Raw genomic sequence first — 11,826 nt, 5'->3', positions numbered from 1 at the left:
CACACAATAATGTATTTATTTTCCAGGCCAGAGGAGGGTTTCCACACACAATCTTGGACCCTAGAACCCAGAGGGGACGAGAGAGTAGCCCTGATGAAGACCCAGGACCCAGAAGGCTAGGAAGTCTCTCCATTTGGCTTCCTCCAGGACTGGAAAGACCTCCAGTATTTGCAGCCAGTGACTCTCAGCCCTCAGGGCCCAGGACAGGGGGCGGAGGCTCCGGGGCAGGGGCTGTGTGTGACCACAGGGTACAGCAGGGCCAGGTGCTCAGCGCCCTGCACAGGCAGTGGGCGTGAGCTGTAATGGAGCACCAGCTCAGGCACGCTGGTGAAGGGGCCGCTGTGCTGACCCAGCACCAACTGGTTGTCTCGCGTCCGTGCGAACTTCAGATGCAGGAAGCCCTGGCTGCTTCTGGGGGACAGCATCAGAGGGGGCCATGAGCACCCAGACCCATATGTTCTCCAACCCTGAAGCCACCTGCTCATGACTCCTAGAAGCCAGGGGCTGGCATCCCCAAATATTTCTGGCCAACAGCCATTTGGTGCCAAGGTGTCGGCTTGCTCCACACTGGCCAGAATGCCTTCCATACTTGTCCCCTATCCAGGCAGGGTGGAGGTCCTGCTAGGTGACAATCCCTCCCCTGGAGCACGGACTGTACTTTCTCTCCAACGCTTCTGACCTCTGGTGCTACCCCTCCTGGCCTCCCCATTAGTTAACCCCCAGTCTGGGGCCCTTTCCTTTCTCTCCATCTCTAGTGGGTGACATAGAACTTGGGGGATCATTTTATTAACATCATTAATATGAGTCAAGCACTTCCTGTTTCTGAGGCATTATTCTCAACATTTTTTCATGTATTGGGTTGTTGGAAAAGTCATGACACATTTTGACAATGAAAAACATAGAAAAATACATCATGACTTTTCCAACAACCCAATATTTGTTTCCATTTAATCATCACAGTATTGACATTAAGTTAATGCTATTATTCTCCTTTCACAAGTGAGGAAACCAAGGCCCAGAGAGGTTGAGTAATTTAGCTAAGGTCACACAGCTAGAAAGTGGCAGAGGCAGGATTTGAACCTTCCTCCAAAGCCCTTATTTTGTCTTTTTAGGAACCTCACACTCAGATGCCTAGTAAAATCTTATGAGCCTTGTATAATCAGACACACTTAGAATCTTAGGCAGAGAAGCACGTAGAATTGGAGTCTCAAACTCAAAGGCCTACAGGATCTCTCAGATTCTGGCCCTGGGCAGACACAAAAGCACATACTTTAACTTTTGGACTGGGGGAGTCCAAGGAAAGTCTGATATCTGGTTTCCCATCTCACCCAAGTCCTAGATCTACTGTATAGCTTCCACTCTATCTTCTTGCATACCTCCAGTGACAGGGAGTCATTCTCAGTTAGAACCATGCCTGTGGTCTGTCTGGAAGCCCCACCCACTGGCCCAATGAATCCCACCCACTGGCCTGAAAGCCCCACCCACTGACTGCTGGAGCCACACTTTCAGCTCCCACTGAGTTGACCGGAAAGAAGTCATGAGGCATGCAGTCCTGTGACCCTCTGTCCCTCCAGGGGACTGGGGTCTCACCTGAGGGACAAGGAGCAGTCTTGGGGGCTGGTCTCACTGAGCCGCACAAGGTAGCTGCCTTCCTTGCAGAGCGAGAGGAGGTTCTCAGCATCCGCCCGGCTCAGGGGGCCGTGAAACCACCTAGGGTGTGGGGGCATATGTCTCAAGGAGGGTGACCCCCCTTCAAACACACCCTGGGGTCTGGTGCAGGCACAGCCAGTTCAAGGACTTTTGACGTCCAGACAAATAAGAGAAAAATTCCGTTGGGTTTCTCAAGAGGAGCCTGGATTTCCTGGGGAAGCAGCTGAGCCCAGTTCAACGTGGAGCTGCTCCCCCCAATTCAACAGGGTACATCTGACCTTGATCTTATTAGCCTTTCTAGGCTGGATCCCAGGTGTTCTCAGCCTCATCCTTAATCCCCCAACTTGAATCACTTGCATGTCACTTTTATGAGATTTGCCACATCCTGTATCCCCACCCACCTGAACCATTCTTTACTTAATATTTTTCTTTAATATGCTCAAAGAGAGGTAGCAGTTGCAAGCAAGGTGTCAGAGACAGATGAGCATCATCTGTTGTTTGTATTGAAAGAAAATTGACAAGAGAATGAACTTCTCACCCTGTACTTCAGTGTTAATTAGTCGGGTCTGTATCGCCCACCTAAGCAGTTTGGGAAGGACTGTGATAAACACACCCACAGGGCTGGGCTCTGGGGACTTAGGGAGTTCCTTGGGGAGCTCCTAGGCTGGAAGGACACAGGCCTCGCCCTAGCCCAAAGTTGGGCCCCCCTCAAAATCCTGCTCTTCCCAGTCCCATCCCAAGATTTCCTGGGGGTGAGAATAACTTCTGTCTCTTTGTTCTCAGGCTTAAAAGCCCCACCCAAGTGAAGGGAGGAAAGCCCATTTTATTCTGTTTGAGTTAGGTACTATCTTGAGGGTTTTGAGCCTCAGGCTCAGAGAGGTTAAGTTACTTGCCCAAAGTTGCACACAACCAGGAGATACAGAGCCGGGGTTTGAAACCAGATTCTGGTACCAGAAGGAATTGAGATTCCATCTGATTCTGCTTTGCATCTAGCTAGGTGTCTGGCACACAGCAGGCACAGGCGCTCAATGAAGATTAGTTGAAAAAATGAAGTGAATGAATGGATCAAAGTTTTTCTAGCCCTCCCTTGTCTGGGAATCTATAGCTGGTAAGGGGTGGGGAGTGATTCAACCTGGCTCTTCCATCTTCAGTCTCTCCACTCACGGCTGTTTCTCCAGGGGCAAGTCTGGGTCCACACGCTCTGCAGGCTGGAGGCTTCTGGGAGGGGGTCTCCGGAGCTCCTTGGCTGAGCCTGGTGTCCTTTCCCACTCCGGACTGTCAAACTGCACTGGAGGGGTAGGGATTTGAGAGAAAAGGGTTAAATCCAGCCTAGCTGGGAGGGTGGGACAGGGGCAAGCCTAGGGAATTTCAATAGGAAGGTGATGCTAATGGGGCAACAAAACAGAATTCAGAAGAGTAGGCGCTGGGTTTAAGGCTGGATTGGTACAGGAACAACCAATTGGCCTTCAGAAGAAAGCCGTGTGGTTATTCATAAGTCTATTGACATGGAAGGACAGGGCAGTTCCGTGAGTGACAAATCAGAGAGCAGGGGACGTGGCCAGAGGGATGGGTTGGAAGTTCTGCCCCATTCTGGGCAAGTCATAGAACTAGAAAACCAACCCCAATATACAGACAAGTAAACTGAGGCACTGAGCCTAAATTCCCCTCCCAGTCATACAACCTATGGGGCAAAGTTAGGTTCACACAACTTTTTCTGGTTCACATTGTTTCTTAAAGCTGACCTCATTATTACCCCTTTTACAGAAGAGGAAACTGAGGTTCTGAGAGTTGTCCAAGCTTACCCAAGTCTATCTGATAACAGCTACTAAGAAATGCTACTCTCTCCTCCTATGTAATTGAGCACTTTCTAGCACTCAATTTCCTAGCACCCTATTTGGTAGGTACTATAATGATCCCCATTTTACAGGTAATGGAACTGAGGCCCAGGGAGATAAGTGATTTGCCCAAGTAAGTGACACAAACCCAGGTCTAGTCTGACACCAAAGTCCTTCCCTGCATTATACTGAGTAGAGTAGGTTCCATTGCCCTCTAAAAGATGCTTCAGTTTCCAAAGAAAATACAGTTTCTTTTGGGAAGAGAAATTTATGATTATCAGTCATTCACACTTTAGTGAGAATTAACAGACTACCAAAGTGCAAATGACTGGAGTCTACTTTGTATGTTGAAGCAGGGGATGTGATCAGAGCAGGAAATAGAGGGACTTGGGCATTCAGAGGTCAAGGCCTGGGTCAGAGAAGCACCTGCAAACGCCTTGGATATGTGATCTTTCTTCCACTCCCAGGGCTGGTCATACTCATCCGCTGGTCGTTCATCCTCTTGGGGCAGCCGGCTCTGTCGAGGCCTCTGCCCTGAAGAAGGCCCATCTCTGGGGTCCCCATCCTGCTCCTCATAGGGAGTGTCATACAGCTGCATGGCTCTGCACTGCAGTTCTGGGAGGCCGAAGATACTGGTCAGCTCCCACTCCCACCTGGGACTCTGTCACTCTCCCTCAAGCTCTGCTCACTCACCACTCACAACTCGCTGGGCATCATAAGGCTCCATGTAGCCGTCATCTGGGGATGGTGGATGAGGCTGGGCATCAAAGGGGTCTGAGTATTCCGTGTCAACTTCTGACTGGGGAGAGAGGAAAAGTGGGGAGGCACAGGCTCAGGGGGACCAAGCCTGGCTCTGGATACCCTCTTCTGGGTAATAACATACCCTCTGCCTGCTCTCTCCGGGCCATCTGACTCATCCCCTCCAAACAGTTCTTTTTTCTTTTTTTTTTTTGGCAGGGAGGTAGGGAGTCTCGTCTACCACCCAGGAGTATTTGCAGACAGATGCCAGCTTCCCCTGCTCGCTTCCTCTGTGCAGCTCTGACTCTTTTGACATAGACCCCCACCTCTCTCCTTCAATAATGTTAATGTTTATCAGCTGCCAGAACTGTTCTAAATGCTTTACATATATTTACTTGTCATACCAACACACAGTAAACACATTATCCCCATTTTACAGATGAAGAAACCAAGGCACAGAGAGGATAAGTCTCAAGGTCACAGAGCTGGTTAGTAAGAGGAAGGTTTTGATCCCAGGTTGTCTTCTTCCAGAGTCCCTGCCTCCTCCTGCCTTTCTCTGTGCCATCAATTGCTACCCAACGCAGCCTCTCCTAACCCTCCCCAAAAGCTTCTGTCTCCATGGAGGGTTTGCAGTGACCCTCTAGGAAAAATACTGTAAACAGCATGGGCATTAGAGGCAGGTCTGGAGCTAGAGCCATGTGACCTTGGTCAAGTCACTTCTCTTCTGTGAGCCTGTTTCCACTTCTGTAAAATGGGAATAAATAACAGAGGAAGTGCAAAGAGTAGTGGTGAGAATGTTTTAGTGTCCAATAGGGGAGTGAATTGCTCAGATCTGTTTTAGGAAGATCCCTCCAGCTGCCAAGAGGAAGGGTAGCTGAGGAAAGGAGACTGGGGGTGGGGGTCCACCAGGGAGCAGGAGGACAAGGGGACAAAGCAGGGCCGTCAGAGAGCACTGACCAGCACTGTGCACTGAAAAGGGAAAGATATCAAACTTTGCCCAGCAGGTGGAGGACTGGGGAGTGTCTACCTGGGGCCCTGGTCTGCCCCTGGGGTCACACATTAAACGCGCTCCCCAAAGTCCAGCCCAGCCCTCCCCACACAGTCTCCTGGGGCCACCCAGACTCCCACATTTAGCCACGCACCTCTTCCCCAGCATTGCCCAGCAAGACCTTGGCTTTGGCCATATCGGCTGCCTCCACCTTGATGAGCCGGTGCTTGGGAGAGTCATACTTTGAGTCCCCGGAGCCCACGGGGTCTGGCTCCTGGCGGCTGTCTGCGTCCTCATAGGGGTCCTCGAAGTCCAGATTCTTCTGCTCCCGGTAGGCCCGCAGGATGTCGCTTTCCGTGTAGTCGGGGGTGGGCGGCTGCGGAGGGGGCTTCCGACCGCCAAAGCTCAGGTAGTCCCGTAGCCACTTGGCCATTTGGGCACGAGTCACCCCAAACCTAGTCACTGTCAGAGGGAGCCCCACATGCCCCCTTCCGGGCTCCCTTCCTCGTCAGAGCCCCCAGGGAGAAGGAGGGGGTGGAAAAGGAGGAGGAAAATCAGGTGTGCCCTTTGGTGGGGCTCAGAAGAGGGTAAAAAGGGGAGAAAAAGGAAGAGACAGAGGAGGAAGGATGAGGAGGGAGGAGGTGCTAAAGCCCACCTTAGCCCGGCGCTGGGAAGACCATGAGGGAAGGGGGCGCCCGGCAGGGCCCCGAACGCCGAGAGCGGGGTCGCTCTGCCAGGGCGAGGGGCATCTGCGGAAGCGCGCGGAATTTCTGCGGGCAGCGAGTCCCGGTGCGCGGGTGGCCACCCGCCGCCGCTGCCGCCAGGAAGCTCCGGGATCCCTTCCTGGGGTCCAGGAGTTGAGGAAAACGCCGCCTGCGGACGCCCCCAGCCCTGGCTCAGCCCGGAGCCTGCGTTCTCAGCGCAGCGGGCGGGCTCCACCGGGGAGCAGGAGCCGCGCTTAAAGTTGGGCCACAGGGACGGTGACCCCGACGCGGTGCATCCTTTGTGGCGCTCCCTTGGCTCCGGAGGGAGCCCCAATCCCGCGGCCCCAGCCCCGCCGCCTCAATCCAATCCTAGCCACCGGCACAAAGGGAAATAAAACCTCCTGCAATCCACCCTTCACGCTTTCGGAGAGACTTTACCCGCCGCCGCCGGCGCGCGGCAGATAGGTGGGACTTTGGGGAGGGGGCGCGCAGGCGGACGCCCCAGCCCCTACCAGCCCCCGGCCGCGTCCCGGGCAGCGACGTCAAGGCTTCTCCGCCTTCCTCCCCCGCGGCTTCCCCCGCCCCCTCCCCTCCCACAGCGCTCCCTTTGGAGGTGACTGAGACCTTCAGCTGTTCTGGGGAAGGAGTGGGGCCGCTGCCCACGGAGGGAGGGAGGATGCCGGGCGGGAGTCGCGGGGACCGAGGCCGCGGTTGCTGGACACTGACCCGGAGGACCGAGGCCGGCAGGAGCGAGCGAGGAGCGCGGGAGGTGGGAACCGACAGGGGTTGACCTTGCTCAGGAGAGCGAGAGGTGCCGAGGCGGAAGGGGGAGAGGGAGGGAGATGGAAATTGGCCGGGAAATAGGGGTTGGACTTGACCGCGAAATGGGGCGAAATTGACCAGCAGAGGGGGTGAGAGTGACCCCACCATTGAGGGTTGAAATTGAACCAGGATCTGGTGGCGAAACTGACCAGGAGATTGGGGTTGTGGAAACTGTTGCAGAGGTCACCGGCTAATACGGATACAGACGCAGCCGAAGACAAGGGGGAGGCAACATAAGGGACGGGGGTCTGGCTTCCCCTCCCCCGAGAGGGCTCTGCTCTGTATACCCCCTTCCCAGGGGACTAACTGCAGGATGGGGGAAGGGGCTTGGGGCAGCTGGCCTGGGGAAGGGAGATGGTATCTATGCCTGGCGCGTGTCCTCAGCATCTGTCCCTTTGTGGCTTCTGTGGGTGGAGGCAGGGAGGGGGACAGAAATGAAAGGGGTCTCGCCTGGCCTGGCTGCCTATTGGCAGCTGCAGCTGTCTGGGAGCAAGGACACTAAGGTGGTGGTGGGGGGGGAGGGGGCGAGTGAAACAGGCACAGGATGCTTCTGGCCACTTACAGAGCAAAGGTTTTTTCAAGCCCCATAAGGGGCTTGCTCTGTTCCCCTAATATTGGAGTAAGAGAGGAGTGGTCACGAAGAATGGGATCCCAGATTCCCCGCTAGCAGACACCTAGGGTGGGGCAGATGCCTGTGGCTTGGAGGGGGACGGAGGACCAGACCGAAGTCAGAGCTGACAGTGCTGTGAGCTCCCCCTCCCACCCCCGGAAGAGCAGTGGGGCTGGGGCCATGTCTATGCCGGCTGCACCTTGCTTTCCTGGCTTGGAAAATAGGTCTGCTAGTAGGAAACCACCAAAGATCTGGAGGAAGAATCGCCAGAGGGAGTTCCCAATGGGGAAACTAAGGCATGGAAAGGGGGAAGGACTTACTCAGAGCCAACCCGCAGCTCATTTCTGGATGCCATGACATGGCCTGGCTTGGGGTAGCATTTGAGACCTATCAGAGTCTCTTCATGGAATCAGTGATTCTCCGTCTCCCTACACTGCTAGCCCCATTTTCCAGGTGGGAAAACTGAGGTCCAGAGCTGACAAGGCAAAGCCTCTAACCGCAGCAGGGGTTTCCCTGGGTCCTCCTCTTTCCCGCTTTGGCTGTGTCGCCCTACACGAACCTGTAGAACTCGGTCCTCCTTCCTGAAGCACAGTTATACAGCCCCACCCCACCCCTGCCCGCTCCCGATCAGTGACAAGGCAGCGTCCCCAGGGAACGCCAGGGAGCACGGCGGATAATTGTCCTGTTCTCTGTCAGCCCGCAAGGCAATTCTGGGATGAGCTGTTGACAGATCTCATCAAATCCGAGTCCTCTCTCTGTCGGATAAATACCCGGCATCTGAGGCATAAATATTTGAAAGGGGCCGTCTAATTGCAGTGTGTGTCAGGAATAGCAATGAGAGGCCCCGGGGGTGGAATCAAACGGCATTTGACTTTCCTGCGCTTTTGAGCTGGCTTCTCCTGGGGCTGCCCCTCCAACCCGAGGAGGGGATCAGGGAGGGGATGCGGAGGAGGAGCGGGGAGAGGAACGGAAAGGGGCGGACTGGAGGAGAGCCAGGCTGGGGGGTCCTGTGACCTGGGGTGTGACCTTGAAGAGCCTCAACCTCTTGGGTTTTGGCTTTCTGATCGGAGAGGAGGGAGCCGGGGAGTGATGCCAGGAGGGGGGCACTGCGTGGACAAAGACAAGGAGGTGGGTGGTCTGTGGTCCTGGGCTGAGGCCCCCCCCCCAGCACTCATAGTCTGAGAGGCAGTTCAACGGGGATGGGGTGTGGGGGTGGTGGTAGTGGTGGTGGCTGACTCTGGAATCCCAGCCCGCCTGACCTTGGGTAGTGTAACCTGGACTGTTCTCCCATCTGTGAAACGGGAGAATTAACAGCTAGTCTCTGTTGAGCATTTACTGCCTGACACTGTTTGGAGCACTTTATTATTTTTTTTTAGATATAATTCACATACCCTACAATTTACCCACTTATAGCATGCATTTCAGAGGATTTTAGTATGTTCACAAGATTGTATAACTCTCACTATTTAATTCCAAAACATTTTCATTACCCCAAAAAGAGATCGTGTATCCAATCCACAGTCACTTCCCATTCTCTCGAATCTCCAGCCCCTGACAACCACGAACCCACTTCCTGTCCCTGTGGTTGTGCCTGTTCTGAACATTTCACATAAATAGAATCACACACGGTGTGACCTTGTGTGTCTGGCTTCTCATTGCGCATCACATGTTCAAGATCGATCCACGTTGTAACGAGTTTCAACGCCCCTCTCCTTTTCATAGCTGAGTAATATTCCAGTGTGTGGAGCACAGTAGGTGCTCAGTATATGTTTAGGGTGGATTGGACCCCAGGAATGAGCTGGATGGGGACCCTGGCTGGGGGCTGTGCTTGCGTCTCTGTCCTGTCACCCTTGTCTCATGGAGCAACCTTCATGGATCATCAAGTCTGGAGAGAATGGGATAGCACCAGGATAGAAGGGACCAGGTGAGGATGGCTCATGGTGGGACCTAAAAATTGCTGATCTGATGGAGGAGACATGGAGCTCCTGCTCTGACTGGATAGTTAACCTCTGCCCTCAGAAGCTCCTAGACACAGTCATGCCTTTCTTAACTCACAGTCTGATGCGAGGGACATAGTCCTGCACTCAGAAGCCCCCAGTCTGATGGAGAAGATATGTGCATGCCTTAGTTGGCTCCCAGTCTGATAGGGGAAGCATGCTCCTACCCTCTGAAACACCCACTGTGATGGGGGAGGCATGCTTCTGACTTCAGGGGCTTGTAACCTGAGGGGAGAGACTGGCCCTGCCTTTAGGGCCCCAGGCTGATGGAGGAGACATAAGCCCTTCTTCAGGAACCCCAGTCTGATGGGGGAGGCATGATCATTCCCTTTGAAGTACCCAGTCTGATGGAAAAAATATGTGCTTGCTTTCAGGGGTTTCCAGTCTAATGAGGGAGACATGGCCCTGATGTCCCAGGATTCCAATCTGATGGAGGAGGCATGAATCTGACTTCAGAGGCTCCAGTCTGATGGGGGAGGCATATTCCAGCCTTCCCAGGACCCTAGTCTGATGGAGGAAGCACAGCCTTGTCATCGAGGCCCCAGCCTAATGGGGGAGCCACAGCCCAGCCCCTGGAGGATTCCGCTCTGTATGGTGATCAAAGGTGTAGCCTTGGAACCTTGCAGTTTCAAACCCAGGTCCTGCCCCTCACTTGCTCTCAAGCCCTTGGCCAAAGAGCCTTCCTTCCCCTGGAAAATGGAACGTGTGCCTGAGGGAGTGGGCAGCGAGCTCTAGTGTGGAGGAAGTTTGGTCCAGTGCTTGGCCCGCAGTAAGAGCGGGCCCTCGTCTTTGTGAAGCCCAGGCTTAGGCAACAGTGGGCTCCAGCAGGAGGAGAGGTCACCTCCAATCTCAGTCCCTCTGATGTGCTCCAGCAGCCAGGCAGTCCCTAGGGGAGCTAATGGAGGAGATTCTGGATGAGGCCTGACAGGTCCTGAGAACCAGATGACAGACATGGAGCTCATGGGGAAAGAGGACTGTCAGCAGTGATGGGGGAAGAGCAGGCTCCAGGGAGCAGGGGTGGGGTGCGGGTTCAGGGGAGAGGGAAGGGCTGGAGTGCAGGAGCAGGCAGGGTCTGCATATATGACACCCCAAATGTGTTGTCCCTCTGCTCAACCCTGGAAACCCCACAAAGGAATTGGGGGCCAAGAGCAAACCTGCTCCCAGGTCACAGGGTAGGAGAACAAAGCATAAAAGCCTGCAGGGAAAAATAAAGATTAAAGAAACACTTCCAGTGGTGGTTGGAGGAGCAGGGAGGGGTGGCAGAGGTGGGTCTCCCAGGGCCAGATGGTGAAAGGGGAGACACCCACTACAAACACTTAAAGAGCACTTGGATGGCCTTAGGGGTTAGGGACACACTCATCAACATGATACCTACCCTTGCAAAGCTCACTATTGCTGGGGGATCTGGCAGGTAGCCACCTGCCGACACCTTAACTGCAGCTGTGACAGGCCCTAAAGCACAGAACCCAGTGGAACCATGTCAGATTCCTATTGCTTTAAGCTGCTAATTTTGGGGGTAATCTGTTACACAGCTCTAGATAACTCACATAGGGAGAAATGGGCAATAAACACACCGCCTAAAGGCACCCCCTCAGAACTTTTTACCTTGCTTTCTTTTTCTTTTTTTATTAAAGATTTTATTGGGGAATTGGGGGAGAGGAACAGCGTTGGGGAATCAGGGAAGGGGAACAGACAAGTTGCTGTCCTTTTGTTCTTCTGTCTAGTTGTGGAGGATGTCACTTCACTGGCCCATGTTGGTATTATTATTGCACTCTTCCCCAGCGAGGCAGTCACTCACCGGCCATTGGACGGCTGCTGACGGCAGCTCACACAGGCTGCTGGCTGCTCATGCTAGTTGCCAGCCACTTACAGTAGCTCATGGCAGCCCACTGCAGCAGGGGTTGCAGCCTAGGCCATTGCTGGCCACTCACAGCAGCCCAGCTCCAGGCTGAGCTGTTGTTCACCATCTTAGCTGTAGAGGACGCAGTGTCACTGGCCCTAATGTGGGATCCAAACCGGGGCCCTGCTTCTCAGAGCTGGCGTCCCAAGCCAACTCTTAACCAATGTGCCACTCAGCTGGCCAATATTGCTTTATTTTCATCATCATTATCATCACCTCCAGTATACATTTATTTTGTTTATATTTTATTATTATATGTAGGTATGTTTACTCTCTTATTACCCACCTTCTAACAAGAATGTCACCTTTATGAGTGACAACCATTTGTTTTTCTTCACTGCTGTAGCCTCAGTGCCTAAAATAGAGCCGGGCACATAGTAGGTGCTCAATAAATATTTTTTGGAATGAGCAAATGGATTAATACACTTGCTTTGGGAAACTTAAATGGGCAAGTTTGCATAAAGACCTCAGCACAAGGCTTGGCAAATGGTTAAGTGCTGCACAAACATTAGCTGTTATTACTCGTTAAATGGACCCTGTGTTCTCCACCCACTGTGTCACACTGTGGAGTGGGAAGCTGGC

The 11,826-nt window shown here is 53.6% G+C and overlaps 1 protein-coding gene and 1 long non-coding RNA gene across 4 annotated transcripts; one reads left to right on the top strand and one right to left on the bottom strand.

The window, feature by feature from the left end:
- SHD (Src homology 2 domain containing transforming protein D) lies at positions 1-6,721 on the bottom strand. 3 transcript variants are annotated; one of them, XM_019653580.1, is made up of 7 exons: positions 6,642-6,721; positions 5,366-6,084; positions 4,179-4,284; positions 3,912-4,100; positions 2,815-2,938; positions 1,591-1,710; positions 1-411 (listed from the first exon to the last, which is right to left on the bottom strand). In XM_019653580.1, exons 2-7 carry the CDS (start codon positions 5,642-5,644, stop codon positions 192-194), a joined length of 1,038 nt encoding a protein of 345 aa, XP_019509125.1. In that variant the 5' UTR covers positions 5,645-6,084; positions 6,642-6,721; the 3' UTR covers positions 1-191. The 3 variants fall into 3 exon arrangements, with proteins under 3 accessions (XP_019509125.1, XP_019509123.1, XP_019509126.1); XM_019653578.1 differs by lacking the exon at positions 6,642-6,721 and having other exon boundaries at positions 5,366-6,497; XM_019653581.1 differs by lacking the exons at positions 1,591-1,710; positions 6,642-6,721 and having other exon boundaries at positions 5,366-6,499.
- LOC109388660 (uncharacterized) lies at positions 6,540-10,941 on the top strand. The gene is made up of 2 exons (XR_002125248.1): positions 6,540-6,684; positions 9,719-10,941. It is a non-coding gene; the product is annotated as an uncharacterized LOC109388660 (long non-coding RNA).
- The last annotated feature ends 885 nt before the right edge of the window (positions 10,942-11,826 follow it).

The sequence above is a fragment of the Hipposideros armiger genome, unplaced genomic scaffold (genome assembly GCF_001890085.2).
Source record: "Hipposideros armiger isolate ML-2016 unplaced genomic scaffold, ASM189008v1 scaffold_202, whole genome shotgun sequence".
Classification (NCBI taxonomy): domain Eukaryota; kingdom Metazoa; phylum Chordata; class Mammalia; order Chiroptera; family Hipposideridae; genus Hipposideros; species Hipposideros armiger.
The sequence above is the reverse complement of the archived record's forward strand: the minus strand, read 5'-3'. Positions and strand labels throughout refer to the sequence as shown.